The sequence below is a fragment of the Dreissena polymorpha genome, chromosome 5, assembly GCF_020536995.1.
Source record: "Dreissena polymorpha isolate Duluth1 chromosome 5, UMN_Dpol_1.0, whole genome shotgun sequence".
Lineage (NCBI taxonomy): Eukaryota > Metazoa > Mollusca > Bivalvia > Myida > Dreissenidae > Dreissena > Dreissena polymorpha.
Genome location: NC_068359.1, coordinates 72453682 through 72479197, shown reverse-complemented (window position 1 = coordinate 72479197; position 25516 = coordinate 72453682). Strand labels below are relative to the sequence as shown.

Below are 25516 nucleotides of genomic sequence, written 5' to 3'. Positions count from 1 at the left end.
TTACTGCAATTCTTACAAGAAATAAACAGGACAGTCGTTTCGCGCTAGTTTTTATACGTTCAGTTGTTTACATTTTTTCTTACAAAAAAGAATGTTTCTTTCAGTGTTTCTAGTGTGTTAAATTTAATAATACTCTAACACTTTGTTCTACAGTGATGTATGTTCCAGCTGGTAACAGTGAATTTATGAAGAGAATAAGAAAATAAGGACTTTGGTCGCCCAGGAAGAAAGTGGTTTTAAAGGTGAAAATATGTGATTATTTACTCTTTTTGAAAGATTTCATTACAACTGGTTCATGTATCACTGAAGTATATGCTATTTTAATTATGCATATAGCTCCAAACTTAATATAGAATGCTTTTATAAGGAATTATTCTTTAACATTACCCCACCCACTTTGACCATTTCAGGAAGTGATATGTCCTTAAGCCTTGGGCTAGTTCTGGGTACCATAACTTAGGATTTTCGCATTTTATTAATTTTGACTGGCGCGACTTTAAAGTTATGGATCAAACCCATAAGGAAAGTCAACCAGAAATTCCCGTAAAGTTGACAGTTAACAAAGACCGGTCCAAAACAGCTTTTAAAAGCAGTTATTGGCCCAAATCAACCACATTATCAGAAAGATCCACATTTTTCACATTTAACTGATATATTCTTTCACAAAATACTATCTTAAACATTTAAAACTTATTCTCTGCTCAACATATCGAGAAAAACAGTGATGCAACAGACATTTTTCAAATGTGAATCCAGAGCTCCAGATAAGGATTTGTGAAATTAGTAACGGTACTGCCACTGACAGAAAGAAAAGGAGTAACGCTTAAAATCAATTAGTACCTGTACTACCATATCCAAAAATACAGGTAGTACTGTACTACCCGTGTTCTTGAATATTGAAGGGTGTATAACTGACTTTACAGAAACATTTGCAGCAATTATAATAAATATATGTAGCTTCTTAAACAGTTACTGTATAAGGTTTTCCATTCTGAATTATGATGCAAATACAACTACACATTAAAACTCATGACTAATACTATTTCTTCATTTTTCTTGACAAGAAAACACAAGCCACCTAGTAAGCTAAGTAAATGAACACTTATTTCACTGTCTCCTCCGTTTCCCATCGTGTTTTCTAACGTTTAAAGCCACCAATGCAATCAAATCGTTTAATATTGGAGCGACAATGTCTTTTTCTGGGTTTACAGATTTCATGTCAGGATAATTAGACGACACCGTATGTAGTCATTATATGACAACAAAGTGTTGTTTTGAACTCCTTTCGGTTAAACCAGCATTACATTGCGCGCAGACATATTGTTTTTGACGGATTTATAAGTTACAGGAAATCACGCGACAGAATAGGCATTAATATATGAACCAAGTCTACAACTTTTCGGAAATTTAAATTAACGAAAAGCGCCGTTAGGTTAGAGACCAACAAATAAGCCTCGCAGACGTATCGGTACGGACAGATTGTTTTTCGTAAATGCGTAAAACAGATATTAATGTCGTAATTGTACGTCCAGTTTATAAAAATAAATGCGTAACTCTTCATGAAAAAGGCGTATTTCCGGCTGTTCGGCCTTTATCTGGAGCTCTGGTGAATCTCCCGAGATTTCACGGTCATATGACGTTATTTCTATTTTTAGTAATATACCATGTGCTCAAGTGTTTTCAAATTCAGATAGACATTTCCCGGTATTTTGAATTATTCTTGCTTGTTTTGTTAAAGCGGGTATATACGATTTTGTCAAATATTTATTAATTTATATAAAATGTTTAAAAAAACTTATTATATATATATTTCAATATAAATTTAAAAAAAAGTTAAGAAGAACATGCGTCGAAAAATGCGAACTAAGCCAGATATTTAATCCTGAAATTGAAAACGGCTGTACAGCTGAATTCACCAGCATGTAATACCAGACATGTACGACGATGTGAATCTAAACTTAGTTTAACGGTTTATTTGAATTCCTGCAACGATATCTATTCATACTACACACGAACACTAACTCCGATCCTAATACAAAGACGAATGCTTCGGTTATTTTAGGAAAATATGTACGTCACAATCTGCTCGGGGCGCTTATTGTCTTTGCTGCATTTTATGAAATTCGGCTTTAATGTATAATTTGTCTTACCTATTTTGTGTTATTGTCACATATTTTATCAGTATATTACAATTAAACACATATAAAAAAACGTAAATATCCGCTTTAACAAATTGTAGTGTAAATTCAAACTCAAAAGTAAAATATTTAAAATTACCTGATTCACTTTAAAATCAGTACTTTAATCCACCAGACATAAGTTGTTATTCACAAATAATAAATATCAGAAAACGAATGTAATGTTTACCATTTCAGAAAAAATTACAAGGTCGATCTAAACGTATCCAAATGAAAACTCGTCACGTGACAAAGCGACAATGGCGTCAAAATTGTGAATTTCAGGCTGATGATAGTTATTTTCATCTATTGTAAGATGCATTTGAAACATTTGTACCTTAAAATATGCCTCCATGCAGTAATTTATATTCATTCACCAATATATGTAGAAAGTATCCAAGAAAATGAATTGTCTTTGATTTATAGCATGACATAAATATGTTACGACTCTGGTTGACTTTTGATATGGGGTCAGCTTCAGCGTACAGGTCTGTCAATACTATATAAACTGTACGCTTTTCTTAAGCAAGCCTTGGGCAAGATCGGAGTGAATCAGATGTGATGTTTTCACTCCCTAAATCAGACATGGCTAAAGTTCGTTGCATGTCGGACATTGCCAACAAAAAAATTAAAGATGCCAACTGTGAAATCCATTATCATCTGACTTACTGTCCGGTAATTTATTAAGTGTTAAACCTCTGTTGTTTTCACAACAAGCCAGTTACCAGTTCCTGTTTTTAGCTCGGCATTTTCGGAGAAAACCCGAGGTATTGTCATAGCCAGCTTGTCGTGTCGTCTGCCATCCGCCGTCCACGTCGTGCTAAAACCTTAACATTTTGTTAAGGTTTTGAACATTGGCTCTAAAATCAAATTGCTTCCACCTACAACTTTGAAACTTCATATGTAGATGCACCTTGATGAGTTCTACACGCCACTCATTTTTGGGTCACTAGGTCAAAGGTCAAGGTCACTGTGACCTTAAAAAAAGATATAATCTGACAACCTTTCATTTATTCAAAACTTCACCCGTAGCCAAGCGTGGCACCGGTTATGCGGTGCTCTTGTTTTGGATTCGTTGCCATATGTAAACAAGTGAGTTTTTAATACCAACATTGTGTGTTGCTCAAAAAATATTTTTTGAAAATGACGCGATGTGTTAAACAATCTTACATTTTCGGTGAAATTTGGTATAAGTACTACCCATGAGTGCCTTTGACAAATTAAAATAACAACTGCTCAGTCAGATTGAACGCATTCCCCACCACCAGTCTGAAAATAAGAACATAAATTTCAATCTTCATGGTGTGAAGAGCGCCCCAATGTTTGTCACAAACTTGTGATACCTCATTGCACTGGAGTAGTTCTGTAGTCTATAAAGCGATGAAAAATGTTCAATTTTGTGGTTGTCATCATATTGAAAATGTAATAGTTAAGTTTAAATATAACCAGAAAAGATCTTGGACAAATGCACAGATGTCCGTAAATATTTCATTCAGAAACATCTATGTTACAAAAAAATGTATGCCCTCTATAACGATATTAATTAAGGCTTAGTTGACGGTGTTAAAGTTAATATTTAAGCCCTAGTATTCTGTTACTTTAAAGAGGTTTACATGCCAACCCATACATGCTATTCTAGTGTTCCCGATCACAAAAACGAAAACTCGCGATTAAATCATGCAGCTGGATATTTAAGTTGAAAATGTTAAAGAAAATGGTGAATGTAAAAAAAAAAACACGTTTTACTATAAGCGTATGAATATTCCATACTTAAAAAAAACACACGGAACCTACTTCAGTGTACAGGTACCTACTTCTGAATGTTATCGACATAAATGCCACATGGGGGTAATAGAATATTCGATTTCTGCGAATTTTAACAATTTTATGGGTTAAAAAATTAATTTCCCCACATGGTAATTGTGCATGTTGCAACAAACCACGTGCAGTAATTAAGTATAGATGTTCAACTCAGTACATGTAGTATTTTAGAATAATAAAATATATCAGAATTAATGCACAATGTGACATACGGTGTAATGGGAAAGTATTGATCCATTATTTAAAAAAGTACGTCGCTCTATGACTTACACATCGCAGAGCATGTATTTGAAAAGAGCAAAAAAGCACCAGACTCCGTTGTTTGACAAATACATTCGTAAAAAATATTGGTGAGAGGAGCTTGGGTGGGGGGGGGGGGGTATGGCAACACCCTCCTTGCAAGGACCTGGGCCTCGTAAGGAAAGGCTCTCACATTGTATATTGTTAGTGTCAATGCATGAAAATAAATAAAAATCAAATGAACAAACATTAAATGAAGCACTGAATTTGAGGCGAAAAATACTTTATTTAAATGCGGTTTGATTGATTATTAAATAAGATTCTTGTGGATACTAATACATTTATGATAATAATTATATTCTTCATTCTTTCTTTGTTTGTTACACACACAAATAAACGTCTACACTCATATTTCCAGAAAATTATCAGAGTTATGTGGGTTATCATCTTAACGCTGAAATTTGGCTTCTGCTTTTTTTCTTAACACTAACCTAGTACATGTTTTACAAAGTGAGCTTTAGTGGATGGTGAGATTATAATGATCTGAGATTCTTAGGTCGGAAAGCATACAAGTTGAAAATTTTGAATATTTGTCACACAGGTTTAAAATTATATCCCTGTTAAGTCAAATGCCTGTTAAGTCTATGCTGTACTGATTATAGTAAGGTCTTGAAAACATAATTGCATAGGAATTAGAAGAGTTTACATTTTTAGACATGTTCCTTAGATGTGCCATATAGAGCTGTGATGGCTCTCTTGTTTTTGTTAGATATGTTGTTAAAACAAACCTGGCTCATCAAAGTGCAAAACAAATTTTCAAAGGGTCTGTTACACGAATTAACTTAGAAAACAGCTTTCTAAGTAATTGTTTTTAATACTAATATTGATATTTGGGTGTTTCTTTACTAGCAGATGATGATGGGGTTGGTTCTAGAAATGAGCCAATCATTATTTCCTGAAAACAATTCTTCAAGCTCTCCTGGTTCCAAAATGAGCCCAAAGGCCAAAGCTTCAGTGGTCTGTCTGAATATTATATTAAAAGAGGTCATAGATCATGAAATTTTGCCCGATGAGCTGGCTTTGCAGACCTTTAAGACATTTCTGGTCTTTCTTCCATGTATTTCATTCATATATTTTTTATTACCTTTACAATAGACTATGGATACCTCTGTCTGTATGTATTCAGTTGAGTCCATAGCATTCTACTGTGTGTGTGTGTGTGCCTGGTACCTCACAGTGTATGAGCATGTCAAGATGTCAATCCTTATCAACTTAAAGTTTTACAATTTTTGTGAATTTGGTGGGTTTAAACCCTTATTAGGCGGTAAAACCAGTCGGTGTCCTCTGAGAAGGTGGTTACTTCAGTTATGCCTTATGAATGATCCTTTTGTGAACTTCTTGATTTAAAAAAACGGTTTGCAGGAGCAGAACTCAATTAATAAACGATACAATTCAGTAACATGGCATATAAAGAATTGAGTGATTCTAGAAATGACCCATCCAAATTGATCCAATATGCTGAAAAGAACTCTTCATTCAAACTCTCCTGGTTCCAAAAGAGCACCAGAGGTCAAAGTCTTAGAGGGGTGTCTGATTATTGACGATGCTGGAACAGCAGCGCCCAAGGTTTGATAACCAGTAAAAAAAATCTTCACAATGGCGACCTATGTAAAAGACCGAGCCAGTCCGATTGAGATAATTCGATTTTTCAGTTACTTCCCTTGGCATTCGCCACTGCGTAGGAGATTGCTCGTTGATTTTCATTGATAACATTTTCCTAGCAGAGTTGTCGTTCGTGTTGATAAAGGTAAATATCAATAGAACAGCATATCCTGGGGAAACAGATTCAATAAGTGTATCAGAACATTAATTTCAAATTAGTATTTTTACATCCATTTTATTTTATGGACCAATGAAACAACTATATATTTTTCTCTATTTTGTTTGATATTTGTTCTCGATTTAGTAAATAAAGTGCGAATAAAAACATGTAAAATTAACTTTTTACGTCATCACAAAACTCAAGAATGCGAATGATTTCAAACCTGCAAATTGTAAACGCTGCACTGCTATGATATATAGATAAAACAAATTTTTTTTTGCGTAATTGTCCATCCCGCTAGCGCAGTGGTAAGGACGTTCGCTTTTTCACCTTTACGACACCGGTTCGATTCCCGCTGCCGGCGCAATGTTATATTTTGTATGTTTTGTGGTCACCATTCCTGACAGTTGTTTTTTTTACAGAAAATCTCATCCCCCCCCCCCCCCCGCAGCATTTGACCATATAAAAAATTAAAAAGTATTTCAGTACAAAACAAATAGCTGGAAATTGCAGCTATCATTCAAAATTCGTCACAACTGTCGTCAATCTAATCTTATTAGGTAAGAGTGCTGGACACACTCCGGGTCCCAACATTATGCAGCCTCAGCGCGGAGGTAACTCATTACCTTGGAAAAACACAAATACACACACTGGGTGCAGCCTAGGCGCGTATAGACTCAAACAAGGCAACAAACTCAAGTGCGGGCACAATCATTTAAAATTTACATATTGAATACGATATTCTAACAGAAATTACACAACCACCTAAGTGTACATACCATGTTTGATATTTCGTTTGATTGTTAGATTTCAGCATATACATGTATAAGGTCATTTCGCTATTTGTTAACTTATCAATATGTTCGTGGGCGAACTCGGATAGTCAAGTGCTCATACGATTGAGCTCACATGGTCCGGCTATGTGCTCATACCTACTTTCGAGAATCATCATGAATGTATTGCCATACTTAATGAACAAGAATGTGACCCGCCTCCCAGTTTCGCTCAATGGGTCAAGTTACCCACGAGTACTACTTCCCCGTACCCCTAAACTTTTTTCGTACCAAAAATGTTTCGTACGCAAAATTTTTTCGTACCAAATTTTTTTTCGTACCCAAAATTTTAGTACCCAAATTTTTTATCGTACCCAAATGTTCGTATCAACATACACAATTGTGGTGATATAGATAAACTTAAATTGATGTTTTATATCCATCCTCTTCAAAAGCATCGTCACACCAGTACTGCCAGTACTTTGATTATAATAAGTGAGATCAACGACCATGATTATTTGGCCTGATGAGCTGGCTTTGCTGACCTTTAAGACATTTCTGGTCATTATTTGCTCCATGTCTTTTACTGATATTCTTGTTACCTTTACGGTAGACTATGGATACCTTTGTCTGTATGTAATCAGTTGAGTACATAGCATTACTCTGCATGTGTGTTTGCCTTGTACCTCACAGCGTATTAACATTTTCCAGATGTCAATCCTTAAAAATTGCATAAATATTCCAGTAGTGTGTTTGTTAGTTTAAACCTATTTAATTTAGCTTGATGGCATAGAAAGCCACAGGCTTATTGAAACGCTCTTGAGTCCGTTTCCTGGGCCTAGAACCAGTACTTGGTGTCTTTGGGGAAAATCTAAAGAACACTCCCATTGTTTGGATCGAACTTGTGACCTCCCTGTTGATAGGCAGACACCATATCCATTACACCATGGTGACCTAGTATGTATTTCTTTTGACCTTGCAGTCAAGGATATCCCATGAAAGTGCAACCACTTATTTCTAATGGGGTCCTTTGGTTTTTGCTGAAGAGACAGCAAGCAGAAGAGACAGTATTGGGATACAAGGGATCCGGTTGCGATACCATAGCTCTTTGCGAATAGATCCCTTGGTTCTTTTACGTGCTCAGTGTATAGCACCAATACACGTGAGATAATTACCTGGGTTTCATACCAGTACATCTCTAGTTGGGTGGGAAACACTTGAAGCATTTCTGAAATTTCCAGTGCCCCGGCCGGGAATTGAACTGGGGACCTCTGGAATGGTAGACCAGAGTGTTACCACTCGACCACCGCACCACCTTAGTGTGTTTGTTAATCAGGGTCTCTGCTGTGGGTTTGAGTCCCACTGAAAACAGAAAATCATGTAAAAACGTTCTTTGCTTACTTAAGATGGTAGTGATATAGCACAACTGGCTGAAAGACGTCGGACCGCGGACAATACGACAATAGGTATATGTAAAATAATACAGACTGTTTTCCGTTTATTTTACTTTGATAGTTTTTTAACTTTTAAATAAAATGGATTTAAACGGCTATTTTTGCTGGTAATGTAACAAACTCCAAGCGCGAATCTTAAAATCACTGCATTCCGCATAGAAGAAAGTTGGAAGTGAGTTAAGTTGAGGTATAACACAAACATTAATAGGAAATAAGCGCTAATCACTTTCTTTCTGATATGGCTGGAAATTGAACAGAATTTACAAATTTAACAAAAGTAACAAACAGGCATACAACAGCGAAAAATACCTGTTTCCGTACGGACATCACCATCTTGATTGTCACTATAAAGGAGGAACTAGTGTTGAATATTGCTGTATAAAATTACTTGTAATGTGTAAACAAAATCTAAACCAGGTTTTTTTTAAGAATGTGCGTATACATATTTCAAATATGTACAGATTCTTTCGTGTCTAGCCAGTTGACTTTTATTTGATCATTTACATTGTATTTCGATTCAACACTCTGTCATTGATTTGCGTGTGATGCAGCTAAGAACTGCACAGAAAAAGGCATTCATTATTTTTTATCTAATTGATACAGCTTTTGATCTTTCATCAACACCAACCACAATCTTTTTAGCTCGACTATTATGTATGAAATATATATAGTGGAACTATCCTACTCACCCCGGCGTCGGCGTCACGTTAGCGTGAGTGTGCAAATGTTAAAGTTTGCGTACCACCCCAAATATTTTCTATGTCCCTTGTTATATTGCTTTAATAATTTGCATACTTCTTTACCAACATGACAACACCCTATTAACAAGAGCAGACATCTGTATCAAGCATTTTGTAAGAATAATGGCCCTTTTTTCACCTAGAATATGCAAATATTGATATATCTATGTTAAAGTTTGCGTACCACCTCAAATATTTTCAATGTCCCTTGACATATTGCTTTCATATTTTGCAAACTTCTTTATCAATATGAACCCAATCGTTTAGGTTTCGAAAAATGCTCATAACATATATGTCGCTTCAGATAGCAACTTGATATTTGGCATGCATGTGTTTCTTATGGAGCTGCACATTTTAAGTGATGAAAGGTCAAGGTCATCCTTCAAGGTCAAAGCTCAAATATATGGCTTCAAAGCGGCGCAGAAGGGGGCATTGTGTTTCTGGCCAACACATCTCTTGTTGATTCATATACTTGTTACCTTTACAATAGACTATGGATACCTCTGTCTGTATGTGATCAGTTGAGTCCATAGAATTATACTGTGTGTGTGTGTGTGTGTTTCTAGTACCTCACAGCGTTTCAAAATGTCCAGATATCAATCCTTTCAGTTAAAGATTTCAATACCTCTATCTGTATGTAATGTGCTTCTAGTGTGTGTTTGTGTGCCTTGTACCTCACAATTTCTTAACAGTAAATGTGTCTGGTACCTCACAGCGTTTTAATATTTCTGAATATCATTCCACATACATCGCATATACATGTACATTACAGCAGTGTGTTTGTTAACAAGGGGTTCTTTCTGCTTTGGGTTTGAGTCCCACTGAATACAGAAAATCATGTAAATGTAGGGTATATGCTTACTTAAGATGGTAGTGATAAAGCACTACCAGTATTCCCAGAAACAGAGGTAATGTAAATGGTGTGTATGTATATCTGTGAAATGAAGTGCAAGAGCTAAAGCACATTAAAAGCCAAATACAAATAATTTGTCACAGTTGACAGAGAGTGCTTTATTTCATACAGATAATGATGATGATGATGATGATGATGAGTTCGAAGAAGCTGGCTTTGAACCTTCCAGTTCTAAAAATGCCGAAAAGGACTCATCTACAGGCACATCTTGTTTCAAGAACAGACTAGAAAGTGCAAGTTTAAGGGATACGGCTGGTTTTATAATAAATGATCAGCTCTTTTGCGGGTTTTGTGGAGATTTGTTTGTGATTCCTTATCAGCTTACTTAAAAAATTACATTTTGGTGAATACCTCTATCTGTATTTAGTGTGTTTCTAGTGTGTGTGTGCCTCGTACCTCACAATGTGTGAACAGTTAATGTTATATTACACCTTTGGATTGCATTACTGAACTTTTTGATTACAATGATTAAATGCTGTGCGTTTTTATCCTTATTATGTCGTACAACCGGTTGGTGGTCTCTGAAAAGGTAGTTACTTCAGTTATGACTTATGAACAATAATTTTGTGAACTGCTTAAAAAAACATGTTTATCTGTTTGGAGGTGCAAAATCCAATTGATTCAATATACAATACATTGACATGAGATGTTTCTTTTCTGGAAGATGTTGACGGGCATTATTCTAGAAAGAGCCATCATTCCAGTATGCTGAAAACATCCCCTCAAGCTCTCCTGGTCCTAAAAATGAGCACCAAAGGCCAAAGTGTCAGAGGTGGGTCTGATTATAATATTAAATAAGGTCAAAGATCACGACAATTTGGCCTGATGAGCTGGCTTTGCAAACATTCAAGACTTTTCTGGTCATTATTTGCTCCATGTTTGTAAGTCATATATTTGTTTCCTTTACGATAGACTATGGATACCTCTGTATGTATGTGTTCAGTTGAGTACATAGCACTCTACTGTGTGTGTGTGTGTGTGTTTCTAGTACCTCACAGCGTTTCAAAATTTCCAGATATCAATCCTTTCAGTTAAAGATTTCAATACCTCTATCCGTATGTAATGTGCTTCTAGTGTGTGTTTGTGTGCCTTGTACCTCACAATGTCTTAACAGTAAATGTTATATTACAACTTTGAATTGCATTACTGCTTTTTTGGACCACAATAAGTAAATGCGGTGGGTATGAACCCAACTTAAGCCTTAAAACCAGTCTTGGCCTCTGACGTTGTTAATTCAGTTATTACTTATTTATGATAATTTTTATTAACTGCATGCTTTAAAAAAAACGTTTGCAGGAGCAAAACCCAATTAATTACAGAAAAAATACATTAACAAGGGATGTTTCTTTTTTTGCAGATAATGATTGAACTGATTCTAAAAATGAGCCATCCAGTATTGGTGAAATCGTCTCCTTCAAGCATTCCTGGTTTCAAAATCAGCATCAAGGCCAAAGAGTCAGAGGTGAGTCTGATTATTATAATAAATGAGATCAAAGATCACGATAATTTGGCCTGATGAGCTGGCTTTTCAGACCTTTAAGACATTTCGGGTCATTATTTCCTCCATGTCTTTGATTTATATTTGTGTTTTTTTTTACAATAGACTATGGATACCTCTGTCTGTATGTGTTCAGTTGAGTACATAGCATTCTACTGCGTGTGTGTGTGTGTGTGCCTGGTACCTCACAGCGTTTCAAAATTTCCATATGTCAATTCTTATGCATTGCATATACATTACAGCAGTGTGTTTGTTAACCAGGGTCTCTGGCTGCTGTGGGTTTGAGTCCCACTGAATACAGAAAATAATGTAAAAATCTAGGGGTGTCTGCTTACTTGAGATGGTAGTGATAATCACTACCGGTATTCCCAGAAACAGAGGTTTTGTAAATACATGTAAGATGTTTTGTTTATCAGTGAAATGCAGTGCAAGAGGTAAAAACTTAATGATAGGCAAATACAAATACTTTGTCACAGTTGACAATGAGTGCTTTATTTCATACAGATAATGATGATGATGATGATGACGAAGAAGCTGGCTTTGAACCATCGAGTTCTGACGGTGCGGAAATGGACTTGGCTACAGGCACATCTTGTTTCAAGAACAGACAAGAAAGGGCAAGCTTAAAGGGTAAGGCTGGTATTATAATAAATGACCAGCTCTCTTTTGGTTGTTGTGCAGATTTGTTTGTGATCCCTTACCAACTTACTTAAAGAATTACATTTGTTTAATACCTCTATCTGTATGTACTATGTTTCTAGTGTTTATGTGACTCGAACCTCACAATGTCTGTACCGTAAATGTTATATTAAACCTTGGATTGTATTAATGCACTTTTTTACCACAATAACTAAATCCTGTGGGTTTCAACCCTTATTAGGCTGTACAACCAGTTGGTGGCCTCTGAAAAGGTTGGTTAGTTCAGTTATGACTTATGAATGATATTTTTATGAATTGCTTGTTTAAAAAAAATGTAAAAAACAGTTTGGAGGTGCAAAATCCAATTGATTCAAGATAAAATTCATTTACATGGGATGTTTCTTTTCTGGCAGATGACGATGGGAGTGTTTCTAGAAATGAGCCATCCAGTTGTGCTGAAAACAACTCCTCTTCAAGCTCTCCTGGTTCCAAAATGAGCACCAATAGCCAAAGTACAGAGGTGGGTCTGAATATAATATTTAATGAGGTCAAAGATCACGATAATTTGGCCTGATGAGCTGGCTTTGCAGACCTTCAAGACATTTCTGGTCATTATTTCCTCCATGTCTTTGATTCATATTTGTGTTACCTTTACAATAGACTATGGATACCTCTGTCTGTATGCATTCAGTTGAGTAAATAGCATTCTACTGCGTGTGTGTGTTGCTGGTACCTCACAGCGTTTCAAAATTTCCAGATATCAATCCTTTCAGTTAAAGATTTCAGTGAATACCTCTATCCGTATGTAATGTGCTTCTAATGTGTGTTTGTGTGCCTTGTACCTCACAATGTCTTTACAGTAAATGTTATATTACACCTTTTGATTGCATTACTGCATTTTTGGACCACAATAAGTGAATGCGGTGGGTATGAACCCAACTTAAGCCTTAAAACCAGTATTGGCCTCTGAGGAGGTTGTTAATTCAGTTATTACTTATTTATGATAATGTTTATGTACTGCATGCTTTAAAAAAAACTGTTTTCAGGAGCAAAACCTAATTTATGTCAGAAAAAATACATTAACAAGGGAAGTTTCTTTTTTTGCAGATAAAGAATGAACTGATTCTAAAAATGAGCCATCCAGTATTGGTGAAAACGTCTCCTTCAAGCATTCCTGGTTCCAAAATCAGCATCAAAGGCCAAAGCGTCAGAGGTGAGTCTGATTATTATAATAAATGAGATCATAGGCCATGATAATTTGGCCTGATGAGCTGGCTTTTCAGACCTTTAAGACATTTCTGGTCATTACTTCCTCCATGTCATTAATTCATATTTGTTTGTTTTTTACAATAGACTATGGATACCTCTGTCTGTATGCGTTCAGTTGAGTACATAGCATTCTACTGTTTGTGTGTGTGCCTGGTACCTCACAGCCTTTCAAAATTTCCACATGTCAATTCTTATACATTGCATATACATTACAGCAGTGTGTTTGTTAACCAGGGTCTCTTGCTGCTGTAGGTTTGAGTCCCACTGAATACAGAAAATTATGTAAAAATCTAGGGGTGTCTGCTTACTTAAGATGGTAGTAATATAGCACTACCTGTATTCCCAGAAACAGAGGTAACGTAAATAGAGTGTTGGTTAATCAATGAAATGCAGTGCAAGAGGTAAAAAAAATGAAAGGAAACTACAAATACTTTGTCACTGTTGACAGTGAGTGCTTTATTTCATACAGATAATGATGATGATGACGAAGAAGCTGGCATTGAACCTTCCAGTTCTAACTGCAGAAATGGACTCAGCTACAAGCACATCTTGTTTCAAAAACAGACAAGAAAGGGCAAGCTTAAGGATAAGGCTGGTATGATAATAAATGACCAGCTCTCTTTTGGTTGTTGTGGATATTTATTTGTGATCCCTTAACAATGTACTTAAATAATTACATTTTGGTGATTACCTTTTTCTGTCTGTACTATGTTTCTAGTGTGTGTGTGTCTCGTACCTCACAATGTCTTTACAGTTAATGCTACATTGAACCTTTGGAATGCATCAATGTACTTTTTTACCACAACTAAATGCTGTGGGTTTGAACCCTTCTGAGTGTGTTCAAGCAGTTGTTGGCCTCTGAAGAGACTGTAAGTAAGGATATGACCTATGAATTATCATTTTGTGAATTGCTTGATAAAAAAAAAGAAAACTGTTTCGATGAGTAAAACCCAATTAATGAAAGATAAAATATTTTATTCATAACAACCACCAAAAGCAAAAGCGTCAAAGGTGGGTCTTGTTATTATAATACATGTGCTCATAGACCTTGATAATATGGCCTTATGAGCTGACTTGGCAGACCATCAAGACATTTTTGGTCATTAATAACCTGTCGTTGTTTCATTTTTATGCCCCCCTACGAAGAAGAGGGGGTATATTGCTTTGCACATGTCGGTCGGCCTGTCGATCGGTCCGTCCACCAGGTGGTTTCCGGATGATAACTCAAAAACGCTTGGGGCTAGGATCATGAAACTTCATAGGTACATTGATCATGACTTGCAGATGACCCCTATTGATTTTAAGGTCACTAGGTCAAAGGTCAAGGTCACGGTGACCCGAAATAGTAAAATGGTTTCCGGATGATAAGTCAAGAACGCATACGCCTAGGATCATGAAACTTCATGGGTAGATTGATCATGACTCGCAGATGACCCCTATTGATTTTGAGGTCACTAGGTCAAAGGTCAAGGTCACGGTGACCCGAAATAGTAAAATGGTTTCCGGATGATAACTCAAGAACGCATACGCCTAGGATCATGAAACTTATTTGGTAGATTGATCATGACTTGCAGATGACCCCTATTGATTTTGAGGTCACTAGGTCAAAGGTCAAGGTCACGGTGACCCGAAATAGTAAAATGGTTTTTGGATGATAACTCAAGAACGCATATGCCTAGGATCATGAAACTTCATAGGTAGATTGATCATGACTCGCAGATGACCCCTATTGATTTTGAGGTCACAAGGTTGAAGGTCAAGGTCACGGTGACCCGAAATAGTAAAATGATTTTCGGATGATAACTCAAGAACGCTTTTGCCTAGGATCATGACACTTCATAGGTACATTGATCGTGACTCGCAGATGACCACTATTGATTTTCAGGTCACTAGGTCAAAGGTCAAGGTCACAGTGACAAAAATCGTATTCACACAATGGCTGCCACTACAACGGACAGCCCGTATGGGGGGCATGCATGTTTTACAAACAGCCCTTGTTTTCCTTTACAATAGACTATTGATACCTCTGTTTGTATGTGTTCAGTGGAGTAAATAGCATTTTACTGTGTGTGTGTACCTTGTACCTCACAGTGTTTTAACATTTCCAATTATCAATCCTTATACCTTGCATATACCTGAGAGCATTACGTTTCTTAACCAGGGTGTCTGGCTGCTGTGGGTTCAATTCCCACTGAATACAAGAAATCATGTAAAAATGTAGGGTATATGCTTACTGAGATGGTAGTGATACAGCACTTCTGGTATGCCCAGAAACAGCGGTAATGTCAATAGCTTGTCTGTATATCAGTGGAATGCAATGCAAGAGGTAAAGACAAGATAAAGTGCCAAAATTGAATGCTTGTCAAAAGTGACGGGAGAATGCTTTATTTAATACAGGTAATGAAGGTTATGGTGACGAAGAAGCTTGCTCTGAACCTTTAAGTTCTAACGCACTGTTAGAAAAAAGGACACATCTTCACGCACATCTGGTTACAAGTACAGAGAAGAAAGGGCATGTAAGGGGTAAGGCTTTTATTGTATTAAATGATCAGCTCTCATTGGATTGTTGTGGAGATTTGTTTGTCACCACTACCAACTTACATAAAGTGTACATTTTGGTTAATACCTCTTTATGTATGTTCTGTGTTTCTAGTGCATGTGTGTGTGTGCCTTGTACCTCACAATGTCTGTTCAGTAAATTGTATATTACATCTTTGAACTGCACTTTGACAGCAATAACGAAATGCTGTGGGTTTGAACCCTTCTGAGTGTGTTTAACCAGTTGTTGGCCTCTGAAGAGATGGTTAGTTAGGATATATATTATGAATGATAATTTTGTGAACTGCTTGATTAAAAAAATGAAAACTGTTTTGATGTGCAAAACCCAATTAATGAAAGATAAAATGCATTATTCATAACAACCACCAAAGGCGTGTCGGAGATGGGTCTGATTATTATTATACGTGTGCTCATAAACCTTGATAATTTGGCCTTATGAGCTGACTTGGTCTTCAAGACATTTTTAGCTCTGCTGTTTTTGAAGAAAACCCGAGGTATTGTCATAGCCAGCTCGTCCGCATCGAGTTAAAACCTTAACATTTGCTCTAAAATCAAAGTGCTCAACCTTCAACTTTGAAATTTCATATGTAACTCCACATGAATGAGTTCTACACGCCACACCCATTTTGGGTCACTAGATCAAAGGTCAAGGTCACTGTGACGTCAAAACAAAAATTAAAACCGAGCCGAGCATTGGCACCCGCTATGTGATGCTCTTGTTGGTCATAATAACCACCATGTTGTTGTTTCATATTTTTATTTCCTTTACAAAGGACTATGGATACCTATGTCTGTATGTGTTCAGTTGAGTAAATAGCATTATACTGTGTGTGTGTGCCTTGTACCTCACAGCGTTTTAACATTTTCAGATATCAATCCTTATTCCTAGCATATACCTTAGAGCATTGTGTTCGTTAATCAAGGTGTCTGACTGCTGTGGGTTTGATTCCCACTGAATACAGTAAATCATGTAAAAATGTAGAACATATGTTTACTTAAGATGGTAGTGATATAGCACTTCTGGTATTCCCAGAAACAGCGGTAATTCAATAGCGTGTCTGTATATCAGTGGAATGCAATGCATGAGGTAAAGACAACATAAAATGTCAAAATTAAATGCTTGTTACAAGTGACGGGAGAATGCTTTATTTAATACAGGTAATGAAGGTGGTGGTGACGAAGAAGCTTGCTCTGAACCTGTAAGTTCCAACGCACTGTTAGAAAAGGACACATCTTCACGCACATCTGGTGTCAAGTACAGAGAAGAAAGGGCGAGCGTAAGGGGTAAGGCTGGTTTTGTATTAAATGATCAGCTCTCATTGAATTGTTGTGGAGATTTGTTTGTCACCACTACCAACTTACTTAAAGTTGACATTTTGGTGGATAACTATATGTATGTACTGGGTTTCTAGTGTGTTTGTTTGTTTATGCCTTGTACCTCACAATGTATGTTCAGTAAATTGTATATTACACCTTTCGACTGCACGTTTTGACAACAATAACTAAATGCTGTGGGTTTGAACCCTTCTGAGTGTGTTCAACCAGTTGTTGGCTTCTGAAGAGATGGTACATGTAACTTCGGGAGTGACCTATGAATGATAATTTTGTGAACTCCTTGATTAAAAAAAAGAAAACTGTTTCGATGAGCAAAACCCAATAAATGAAAGATAATATACATTATTCATAACAACCACCAAAGGCTAAAGCGTCTGAGGTGGGTCTGATTATTATAATACGTGTGCTCATGGACCTTGATAATTTGGCCTTAACGCTGGGTTTTGCAGACCTTCAAGACATTTTTGGTCATTAGTTCCTCCATATCGTTGATTCATATTTTTTTATCTTTACAATAGACTATGGATACCTCTGTATGTGTTCAGTTGAGTAAATAGCATTCTACTGTGTGTGTGTGTGCCTTGTACCTCACAGCGTTTTAAACATTTCCAGATATCAATCCTTATACCTTGCATATACCTTAAAGCATTGTGTTTGTTAACCAAGGTGTCTGGCTGCTGTGGGTTCGATTCCCACTGAAAAGAGTAAATCATGTAAAAATGTAGGGTATATGCTTACTGAGATGGTAGTGATACAGCACTTCTGATATTCCCAGAAACAGTGGTTATGTCAAGAGCTTGTCTGTATATCAATGAAATGTAATGCAAGAGCTAAAAACAACATAAAATACCAAAATTAAATGGGTGTCACAAGTGACGGGAGAATGCTTTATTTAATACAGGTAATGAAGGTGGTGGTGACGAAGAAGCTTGCTCTGAACCTTTAAGTTCCAATGCACTGTTAGAAAAGGACACATCTTCACGCACATCTGGTTACAAGTACAGAGAAGAAAGGGCGAGCGTAAGGGGTAAGGCTGGTATTGTATTAAATGATAAGCTCTCATTGGATTGTTGTGGAGATTTGTTTGTCACCACTACCAACTTACTTTAAGTGTACATTTTGGTGGATACCTCTATATGTGTGTACTGGGTTTCTAGTGTGTTTTTTTGTTTATGCCTTGTACCTCACAATGTCTGTTCAGTAAATTCTATATTACACCTTTCGATAGCACGTTTTGACAACAATAACTAAATGCTGTGGGTTTGAACCCTTCTGAGTGTGTTCAACCAGTTGTTGGCTTCTGAAGAGATGGTACATGTAAGTTAGGGAGTGACCTATGAATGACAATGTTGTGAACTGCTTGATTAAAAAAAAAGAAAACTGTTTCGATGAGCAAAACGCAATAAATGAAAGATAATATACATTATTCATACAACCACCAAAGGCTAAAGCTGTCTGAGGTGGGTCTGATTATTATAATACGTGTGCTCATGGACCTTGATAATTTGGCCTTAAGCGCTAGGTTTGCAGAACTTCAAGACATTTTTGGTCATTAGTACCTCCATATCGTTGATTCATATTTTTTTATCTTTACAATAGGCTATGGATACCTCTGTCTGTATGTGTTCAGTTGAGTAAATAGCATTCTACTGTGTTTGTGTGTGCCTTGTACCTCACAGCGTTTTAACATTTCCAGATATCAATCCTTATACCTTGCATATACCTTAAAGCATTGTGTTTGTTAACCAAGGTGTCTGGCTGCTGTGGGTTCGATTCCCACTGAAAAGAGTAAATCATGTAAAAATGTAGGGTATATGCTTACTGAGATGGTAGTGATACAGCACTTCTGATATTTCCAGAAACAGTGGTTATGTCAATAGCTTGTCTTTATATCAATGTATTGCAATGCAAGAGGTAAAGACAACATAAAATGCCAAAATTAAATGGGTGTCACAAGTGACGGGAGAATGCTTTATTTAATACAGGTAATGAAGGTGGTGGTGACGAAGAAGCTTGCTCTGAACCTTTAAGTTCCAATGCACTGTTAGAAAAGGACAAATCTTCACGCACATCTGGTTACAAGTACAGAGAAGAAAGGGCGAGCGTAAGGGGTAAGGCTGGTATTGTATTAAATGATCAGCTCTCATTGGATTGTTGTGGAGATTTGTCACCACTACCAACTTACATAAAGAGTGCATTTGGGTGGATACCTCTTTATTAATGTACTGTGTTTCTAGTGCGTGTGTGTGTGCCTCGTACCTCACAATGTCTGTTCAGTAAATTGTATATTACACTTTTCGACTGCACGTTTTGACAACAATAACTAAAAAAGAGGCCCATGAGGGCCTGAATCGCTCTACTGCTTTAAACACTGTCACTGTGACCTTGACCTTTGACCTAGCAACCTGAAAATCAATAGGGGTCATCAGCAAGTCATAATCAATGTACCTATGAAGTTTCATGATCCTAGGCCTAAGCATTCTTGAGTTAACATCTGGAAACCATTTTACTATTTCGAGTCACTGTGACCTTGACCTTTGACCCAGTGACCTGAAAATCAATAGGGTTCGAGTCCTCATTAATATAAAGACACTGAGCAAGTTTGAAAAGAATGGGATGAAAACTGTGGACGTTATCGGATAAACAAAATTTTACTATTTCAAGTCACTGTGACCTTGACCTTTGACCCAGTGACTTGAAAATCAATAGGGTTTGAGTCCTCATTAACATAAAGACACTGAGCAAGTTTAAAAAGAATCGGATGAAAACTGTGGACTTTATCGGATGAACAAGTTTTTACTGTTTCGAGTCACTGTTACCTTGACCTTTGACCCAGTGACCTGAAAATCAATAGGGTTCGAGTCCTTATTAATATAAAGACACTGAGTAAGTTTCAAAAGAATCCGATAAAAACTGTGGACCTTTTTGGATAAACAAGTTTTTACTATTTCGAGTCACTGTGACCTTGACCTTTTACCCAGTGACCTGAAAATCAATAAGGTTTGAGTCCTCATTAATATAAAGACACTGAGTAAGTTTGAAAATAATCGCATGAAAACTGGACTTTATCGGATAAACAAGACAACGTCTAACACACACAGACACCATGCCATCCCATAAGCTCTTCTGCCTTTGGCAGTAGAGCTAAAAAATCAAAATGCTTCTACCTACAACTTTGAAACTTCATATGTAGCTGCACATTGATGAGTTCCACACTCCACGCCCATTTTTTGGTCACTAGATCAAATGTCAAGGTCACTGTGACCTCAATTTTTTTTTTAACTGCACCCGCAGCCGAGCATTGGCGTCCGGTATGCGGTGCTCTTGTCTCAGGACCTTTAGTTAGACCCAAAGGTGAAGGTAAGGGTTGGCGATCTTAATTTCCTATGATATAACTTGGTCATTGTTTCAACATAATGGCCAATTTGGGAAGCATCCATTAGCACTACTGATATCCTTGTTGTCCCCTACAAGTGAAACCGGAGGGGACTTATGGTTTACGCTCCGTGTGTCAGTCTGTCTGTCCGTCACACTTTACTGGATCCTGCGATAACTTTAAAAGTTCTTCATATTTTTTCATGAAACTTGAAACATGGATAGAATGCAATATGGAGAGTATGCACGTCATTTCATTTGGTTCCTAGGTCAAGAATTCTGGTTGCTATGGCAACAAATTTATAAAAAAAAATCACTGACAATGGTGGAGTTTCACCGGTAGGGGACAATATTGCTTGGCAATCTCTTGTTATAAGATAGTGTAGGAAGATTATTTTTTAAATGAACCTCTTTCAGACCCTGAATCTTCTGACACAGACCATGATGTGCCAGTAAGACAACCACATGCAAAACCTGGGCCGTCCACAACTGTAACCATGTCGGGTCATCCCAGTAAGTAGGCTTTGTTTCAACAACAAAACGGTATTCCTGAAAGTCACAGTATAATGTTTTTGTTTAAAAATTCGTAATGAATGTACAATTAACACAGTAATTGAAATAAGCTCACTCTACTTTGACACAATTTAACTTTGCCAAGAAGCTTCATAGGTGTTCCTAGCTTATCTTTAAATCGTTACTTCAATCTTGCTCATAACTCAAAATCTGTAAGACATATCAAAATGAAACTTAATAAATGGATACATCTTAATGTGTGGACATTTATTACTAAGTAACTATTACTCAAAGTATCCGGTTATATTAAGCATAATTATTTTTTAGATGTCTTCAAGAGAATTGAGAAAATGTTCAAGTGATATCACTTCAGATCTTTTGTTTCAATAGAAAGTCACATTCTGAATAGTATATTGTGCAACTTTTCATTTGATTAATTACAAGCAGCATTTCAAATAAAAAGATCACCTTTAAATCATGGTTCATCTTCTGGAACAGTTTTGAGATGAACTTTTTTATAACTTATTATATTTCTGAGATGCTTGTTGGTGGTCATCATGGAACAGAAGAGGCAATTGAATATGATTTTATTACTTTTTCAGAGAGGCTTCAGAAACTCGGTGAAGACCAGAGTCATCTTTTGAAGACGCTGTTCAAAACGAATATTGTGTTGAGGAAGGAGCTTAAGCGTGAAGACTGTGAAAGAGTAATGCAAAAATATGAAATTCTACACGGATTGTCATGGAAAAAAATTAAAAAACACGATTCATAACTGGATTACTGCTAAAAGTGAAAACAAAAATGATTTTATAGCTTTTTAGCCCACCTGCGCACAATGTTCTCATGGTGAGCTTTTGTGATCGCTTTTTGCCCGTTGTCCATCTTGCGGCATCAACATTTGCCTTGTTAATATTCTAGAGGTCACATTAATTGTCCGATCTTCATGAAATTTTATTTGACGATTTGTCCCAATGATATCTTGGAAAAGATTACAAATGGTTTCGGTTGGTTGAAAAACAATAATTTACACGCCATATACTCCATACTTAAATCAATATTGTTATATGCAAAGCAGCAATGCTTAAAAGAAATAATACAAAATTGGGAGGGGGCATTACTCGTATGAAAACAAGATGGTGGTATTTGTTATAAACACGTGTAAAACAGTTGGATTTTTCTGGCCAAAGACAACTATTCATACGACCAACTTCTTAATTTTTGCATAGCTCGTCATATTGATTTCCATTCAGATTTACTTCAGAAAAAATCTATTTCATATCTCTGATGCCAGAGCTATACATATGTTTATAAGAAGAGTAAATCTGAGATCCGTTTTCATTTATGATATTTGAAATGGCATGTTTAGACGAAGATTCTCTACAATTTTCTACATAAATATATATATATATTTTTTGTAAAAATGGTTTCGGTTGGTTGAAAAACAGTAATTTACACGCCATATACTCCATACTTAAATCAATATTGTTATATGCAAAGCAGCAATGCTTAAAAGAAATAATACAAAATTGGGAGGGGGCATTACTCGTATGAAAACAAGATGGTGGTATTTGTTATAAACACGTGTAAAACAGTTGGATTTTTTCTGGCTGAAGATAACTATTCATACGACCAAATTCTTAATTTTTGCAAAGCTCGTCAAATTGATTTCCATTGTAGAATTTACTTTAGTTCGGAGTTGCGAACCGAATTGACCATGTTTTTGTTAGCAAGTAATACTGTACAACAAGGTCTATTTTTTCTCCACTCTCAATAAACATGTTTTACTTACTCTGCAATAGTTTATGAGTTACTAAATTCCTTTGAAACATTGGACCATTTTCTTTATTAACAGATCATACTTGCACAATTGTTGTTATGTTTTCTTTATGGTTAAGGCATTGTGACATGTATATTAATTTGATTTTTATGCCCCCCGATAGAGGGCATATAGTGATCGGACCGTCCGTCTGTCTGTCTGTCTTTCCGTCACACTTTGCGTTTAGGTTTCGCATTTAGGTTTAAAAAAATGCTCATAACTTCTATGTCCCTTCAGATAGCAACTTGATATTTGGCATGCATGTGTATCTCGTGGAGCTGCACATTTTGAGTGGTAAAAGGTCAAGGTCATCCTTCAATGTCAATGGTCAAATATATCACTTCAAAGCGGCGCAGAAGGGGCATTGTGTTTACGACAAACACATCTCTTGTTTTCAGATGATATTGTCTGAACTTGACATTAGTTCTATGTGTGATGATTAAAGCATTGTGTCATGTATGAAGATATTTTGCTTAAATGTTTTCATGTTGTGGTATTCACTCTTCTATATACTTTGTGTCAGAAGAAATTAAGTCTTTGATTTTTATAATATACAATTGTAATTAGATTTTTTCCTGATGATATTCTGAACTTGACATTTGTTCTAGGTGGGAGGGTTAAGGCATTGTTTCATGTATGAATATATTTTGCTTAAACGTTTTCATGTTGTGGTATTGACTCTTCTATATAATTTGTGTCTGAAGAAAGTAAGTGCTTGATTTTCATAATATACATCTATAATTTGATTTTTTATACGCCCGTTTTTCAAAACGGGACGTATTATAGTTTCACCCTTGGCGGGCGGGTGGACGCCGCCGGTGGGTGGACGGGCGGTTTCCACAGCAGTTTCTGCTCTCTATTTCAAATAGTTTTCATCTGATCTTCACCAAACTTGGTCAGAAGTTGTATCTAGACAATATCTAGGTTAAGTTTGAATATGGGTCATGTCGAGTCAAAAACTAGGTCGCGGGGTCACTTAGTGCATTTCAGGATTAAGTATGGTTTCCGCTCTCTAACTGAAGAAGTTTTCATCCGATCTTCACCAAATTTGGTCAGAAAGTGTATCTAGACAATATTTAGGTCAAGTTCGAATATGGTTTATGCTGGGTCAAATACTAGGTCACGGGATAACCAAGTGCATTTCAAGGATTTAGCATGGTGTCCGCTCTCTTAATTGAAGTAGTTTTTTTTGTGTACATGATATTTAGGTAAAGTTCAAATATGGGTCATGCCGGGTCAAAAACTAGGTCATGAAGTCACTTAGTGCATTTCAAGCATTTAGCATGGTGTCTGCTCTCTAATTGAAGTAGTTTTGATCCGATCTTCACCAAATTTGGTCAGAAGTTGTGTCTAGATGATGTCCAAAACCTTCAAAAGGGCGTATCCTATGACAGTTTGGCACTCTTGTTTCCAGATGATATTGTCTGAACTTGACATTGTTCGAAGTGTAAATACATTTTGAAACTACTTTTTGTCATAAAAATGTTTGGGAGTATTTTTTGGAGGAATAAACTGTTTTAAATCGACGTTTCTTGTGGATTATATTTATAGATATTAATATCTTTAAACTAATATTCATGAGTTAGTCCGTACACACATTAGAATACGCATTAAAAAGCACAAAATACTGTCGAATGAAATTGAAAAAGGCCTAAATAAACAAAAAGATGGTTTAGCGTAACGCAACTGACCCACGAAAAATTGCTGCGAACCAATTTTCGGGGGCCTTCCTGGATTAAATTTTGAGGCTATACACTTGAAGGCAAAATAACAAAAAAAATTGGACCGATCGACACACCTCCAAAAGTCTTCTTTGTGATACACCAAATTTGTTAATTGAATTAGGCATAATTTGATTAAGGTATACATCTGTGTGATGAAGAATACGTAATAAAAACATTGTTTGATGGTACCTCTAAATGATAACCTGATACATGTGTGCTCTGTGTGGGACATCCCGAGGTATTCACCTCACAATGTATGTAGAATACTCGTATCTTAAAATGCAAAATATTGAAAAATACAATTGATGCATGGGTTTAAGTTACCAAAACTGTTGCCTGTCTATATTTATCATTCAAATATTTCATCAAATAGGGGTAGACCTCGGTGTGTTGGTACGGAACAAAGGACCTCTCCATGTGATATAAACCGGTATGTGTGTGTGTGTGTGTGTGTGTGTGTGTGTGTGTGTGTGTGTGTGTGTGTGTGTGTGTGTGTGTGTGTGTGTGTGTGTGTGTGTGTGTGTGTGTGTGTGTGTGTGTGTGTGTGTGTGTGTGTGTGTGTGTGTGTGTGTGTGTGTGTGTGTGTGTGTGTGTGTGTGTGTGTTTGTGTGTGTGTGTGTGTGTGTGTGTGTATTTTTATCGTAAGCAAATAGTTAATGTTTTTAGGTTCGCAAAGTGCCTAATGTTTTTTTAGAGCTGCAGGAAATATTATTTGATACTATGTTTTCACGGTCAAAACATGCCGTTAAAGTATAACTATATTGATGTTTATTTACTGCATATCTAACCATAATGTTGTTGCTTATAATATGCAAAACAAAAATAATACAAAAACGGTAAACATGAAC

At 36.4% G+C, this 25516-nt stretch overlaps 1 protein-coding gene across 8 annotated transcripts; it reads left to right on the top strand.

Annotated features, from left to right (window-relative positions):
* Positions 1-6: 6 nt before the first annotated feature.
* LOC127831954 (uncharacterized) lies at positions 7-24470 on the top strand. 8 transcript variants are annotated; one of them, XM_052357048.1, is made up of 13 exons: positions 7-242; positions 10605-10712; positions 11298-11402; positions 11943-12068; positions 12491-12597; positions 13185-13290; positions 13816-13941; positions 15744-15869; positions 17064-17189; positions 18142-18267; positions 19226-19351; positions 21033-21128; positions 21731-24470. In XM_052357048.1, the coding sequence occupies exons 4-13, from the start codon at positions 12008-12010 to the stop codon at positions 21898-21900; spliced, it is 1170 nt and encodes a 389-aa protein (XP_052213008.1). In that variant the 5' UTR covers positions 7-242; positions 10605-10712; positions 11298-11402; positions 11943-12007; the 3' UTR covers positions 21901-24470. The 8 variants fall into 8 exon arrangements, with proteins under 8 accessions (XP_052213008.1, XP_052213009.1, XP_052213012.1 ...); XM_052357049.1 differs by lacking the exon at positions 10605-10712; XM_052357047.1 differs by lacking the exon at positions 7-242 and having other exon boundaries at positions 8500-10712.
* Positions 24471-25516: the final 1046 nt, after the last annotated feature.